Genomic DNA, 3,871 nt, shown 5'->3' on the forward strand with positions numbered 1-3,871 from the left:
CCTGTGACACCAACTATCTTGATGGCTGATTCGAGATTGCCCATGGGACCAATTCGTGGCTTAAATACTTCGTGATAAATAGTGGCAGGAATTATAGACGCTTCTGCTCCTGTGTCGAGGATGCAACCAATATCCACACCGGCAACATTTAGTATCATCTTTGGGCTAGGTGCTAATAACCCTAACTTAGTTGATTCGGACTGTTTAGTCAACGTAGACTCATGTATTGAAATGGGCTGTCTGCTATCCCCTCCTACCATTTTGCCCCTTGTGGCGGAGGGTAGAAGTTTTCCGGATGCTGGTGTTCGGGCTTTTGCTGAGTGATCTGTTGACGCTGTGCATTCTCTTGCAACATGTAGGTTGTCTGCGGTCGGTGATTAGCCTGAGGTGGTTGAAAGCTTGGCGATGACTGATAACCTGCTTCTGGTTGGTAGTTTGAATGTGGCTTGTGAGCTGGCTGTCGTTGATAGACTGATTGTGATGGATAACCCAGCTGTAGTTGACAAGCACCTTGTCTTCGACCTGAATTCCGGCAATGACGTTTGTAATGGCCCTTTTGACCACACTTGTAGCATGTAATTTCCTTGACAGGAGTTTTGCCTTTGGTAGTAGGGCCTGGTCTATCCATTCTCTCGATAACTAATCTTAATTTTTCCATCTCGTCCTTTAATGTGCTAACTTCTCGTGATAATTCTCTCTGTTTTTCTGTCGATTTGTCGGCTCGTTCATGCGATGTAGTGTGTACCCGATCAGCATATACTTCATATACGCCAGGAGGTCGTCTAGAAGCTGGTTCTTGGTCTTGAAAGAATTCTAGAGCACTTCGACGCATCTCCATAAAGGATCTCCCTCTGCATTCAATCTCTATTCGCCGTAGTTCTCGGTGAACCCACTTTTCACGTACCCCTCGAACCAGTCTTTCCTTAAGAGTGTTGTCCCTTAACCTTGTCAGTGCGGCTCTTTCAGTGGCATCTGATGTCGCGGCCTCCATTTTTCCGTATATCCGCATCAACGCTAGGCTAAACTCTGCCAGACTTTCACCGTCCTGCTGCACTCTATTATGTAAGGTCTCACTCAGGGATGCATTGGTTTCTTGAGGACCGAATCTCTCCTTCAGTACTTCTATTATCCTCCTGTGGTCTCCACGTACATCTAATCCGTAACATAGTAGTTCTTCCTTGGCACTTCCACCTAGGTGATCAAGTAGTGCTTGTGCTCTTCTCGCATCGCTCAGCCCATATTGGTTCGCGTAAGCTGCAAAGTCTTCAAGCCATTCGGTCAAGGAAGGCTCACTACTTGCTTTGGAACCTTTGAACTTTGTTAACTTCACACCTGGATGCACATGATGCACATTGATTCCCTGTAATGCCGTTGCTATGGTTTGAAGAATTTCCTGGGTGGAAGGACCTGCATCATCTTGGTTCGCCATTATGTGTGAAATATGATTACAGTAGGGTACAAATATATAATTATTGATGAATCGAGAGAGAAAAAAATATGTTACAAAATAATCATCAGAAAATAAACAATATATTGCATAAAACAGACAAGTCTGTATAATAGTATAAATATTTCAATCAAATATAAATCTTTAAAAAAAATCTTGAATATACAATGATGTAATTAAACTATGTTGCGTTGATTCTTCATTCTTCAGCAGGATAGTCGGTCTTCTTCCGCAAACTGAGGCTGCTTCATTCGGATAAACGTATTGTTACCTTTGTCTGTTGTCTTGTTCATCCCACTTCTGACACCACTGAGACAGGCTGTAGTTGGCCTCCCAAGCTATAAAGTGTGGGGTAGCGGTCGACACGTCAATAACAGACAGTACATCTCAAATAAAGTTCACTCGTATTTATTTATGTAAAAACAGCATCTAGTAAACAGCCTCTGTAAAAGAGATATATCAAAATAACACCACTTGCCCATACAAATCATAGGCATTGAAATCATAAATTAATCTAACATTTTACAACTTAACATCATACAGTTTAACATCAAGACCAGAGCACTTGAGATTGTGCTAAATGTAATCGTAAACAGAAGATTCAACTTATCCGTGCATAGTCAATTATGATAACCACATTACATGACATCATTCTAGTGTTTATAATATTCAACATGATATTCGGTTACATAAAAAGTATAATATAAAATACAGTAGCTTAAATATAATGGTCACTTAATTATAACCACTCACCGGTTTGTGGCGATTACACAGTGTATTCTGTTCAGGAATTACCATATACGTAGAGTAGTTAATATAATCTATAGAAGTAATAATGATTTAGTGTAAGACATAATAAATATAAAAATATGAGAACATAAACACATAATTAATATTCATGTCACATGATCTAAGATAAGGGACGCCACCTATTGGGCACCATAACAAACAGCGCCACCTTTTGAAAGGTATAAAACAGCGTCACCATATGGTGAGCTTTCCTAATCATTAAATCTTAATACAATACTAATGGCGGCCATCTTAAACCAGCCACACATGTAATCCTTATTATCTTATGAGATTACAATAGGTTACTTATAGCAATACTATAGGTAAAGTAATGCTTAATAAAATGCAGACTAAATATAATATAAATACTAACTAAAGAATATAAATAGACATTAGAATAATTAAGTAGAACACCTTCTGTATTCATATGTGCATCTAATTCAACAATTAGACTTCAATCAATTGTTATTCAAGCCATAACAATTAGAAAAGCATATCTAATTTACTCTACTACAGTATTCAATATGAGCTAATAGAGTACTTATAGAACTAAGGAATTACGTTGTAATAGTAACTGTAATTACTTACATTTCTTCTTAATCCTTATACAATTCTTAAATTGACCTTTCTGAATTGTAACAAAAGAGACAGCTTAACAAAGTACACATCTGCTCTCCTCGATGGGTAAAACAAAAGAGAGCAATAAAATGCTATAAGCTTAGCTTGGCTTGGGTGTCCAGCAGTACCCCTTTCCTATTGGTCACTTATAGGACATTCCATTAGTGAATGTTCCATTAATTAATTAGGTAATTAATTACAATAGATACACCATAATAATTACACCATAATAATTACCTCTACAATCAGGAACCCTAACATTAACCACGCAAGTTTCCTATACTTCGTGCCCAACGTACAGGGCACTCTGTTGCAAAGTATATCCAGACGCAAAAGGCGCCCTTCCTTTTCCACTAATGGAGGAAAACTTTTTCACTAAGAGTGCATCCGGCCATGCGATCCAGATTAAGTAAAAAAAATTAGCTTTATTATTCTAATTAGAGACTAAAAAGCGGATATAGGCTATGCTAGGTAGGTAGACCATGGAAATCCCGGTCCAAAAAGTGGTCTTAAGTAATTAGAGTTAGACCTGTATTAATATTATTAAATTTCCTTTACCAAAAGAGCTCCATTTTCACGTCATTCATGACTAACTGCATTATACTAGCGTTATTATACGAACGAATAATATTTAGTACGGTACTTTTTTCATTATTTTAGGCTAGTCTAATTATTTATTTATTTTTCTTCAATATCTTAGCTAGGCAAGTCAATAGGCCTAGGCTAATTCATATGTCAAAATGTTAATATATATTTATATATAGCTAATTTTTTGTTTAATGTCAGTGCAATATTTGACCTTTCTCTATCCTTGGGAAATCGATATAATTATGACCCTGTTTTTATGATGTGTTGCAATTTACTGCATAGCAACGCCCTCCAATACCGTACGTCGCCATAGCGCATCGCGGTGTACAATTTTTTAATTGAGAATTGATAATAAAATACGCGACGACTTGTTAATGAAAGTTTGACACAAGTTTTTTTAGATCCAGCTGTAGGGGGCGTCCCATTGTT

General features: G+C 37.5%; 1 protein-coding gene across 1 annotated transcript; it reads right to left on the bottom strand.

Annotated features, from left to right (window-relative positions):
• Nucleotides 1-216: 216 nt before the first annotated feature.
• LOC117117025 lies at nt 217-3,127 on the bottom strand. Its single transcript, XM_033261202.1, has 3 exons — nt 2,825-3,127; nt 2,201-2,268; nt 217-1,890 (listed from the first exon to the last, which is right to left on the bottom strand). The coding sequence occupies exon 3, from the start codon at nt 1,427-1,429 to the stop codon at nt 254-256; it is 1,176 nt and encodes a 391-aa protein (XP_033117093.1). The 5' UTR covers nt 1,430-1,890; nt 2,201-2,268; nt 2,825-3,127; the 3' UTR covers nt 217-253.
• Nucleotides 3,128-3,871: the final 744 nt, after the last annotated feature.

Source organism: Anneissia japonica, unplaced genomic scaffold (genome assembly GCF_011630105.1).
Source record: "Anneissia japonica isolate Jap-2015-1 unplaced genomic scaffold, ASM1163010v1 scaffold287720_len810639_cov167, whole genome shotgun sequence".
In the NCBI taxonomy this organism is placed as follows: domain Eukaryota; kingdom Metazoa; phylum Echinodermata; class Crinoidea; order Comatulida; family Comatulidae; genus Anneissia; species Anneissia japonica.

What these genes read in the sequence shown, in the direction of transcription:
- LOC117117025 (XM_033261202.1), bottom strand. Translation starts at nt 1,429, where the DNA reads ATGGCGAACCAAGATGATGCAGGTCCTTCCACCCAGGAAATTCTTCAA.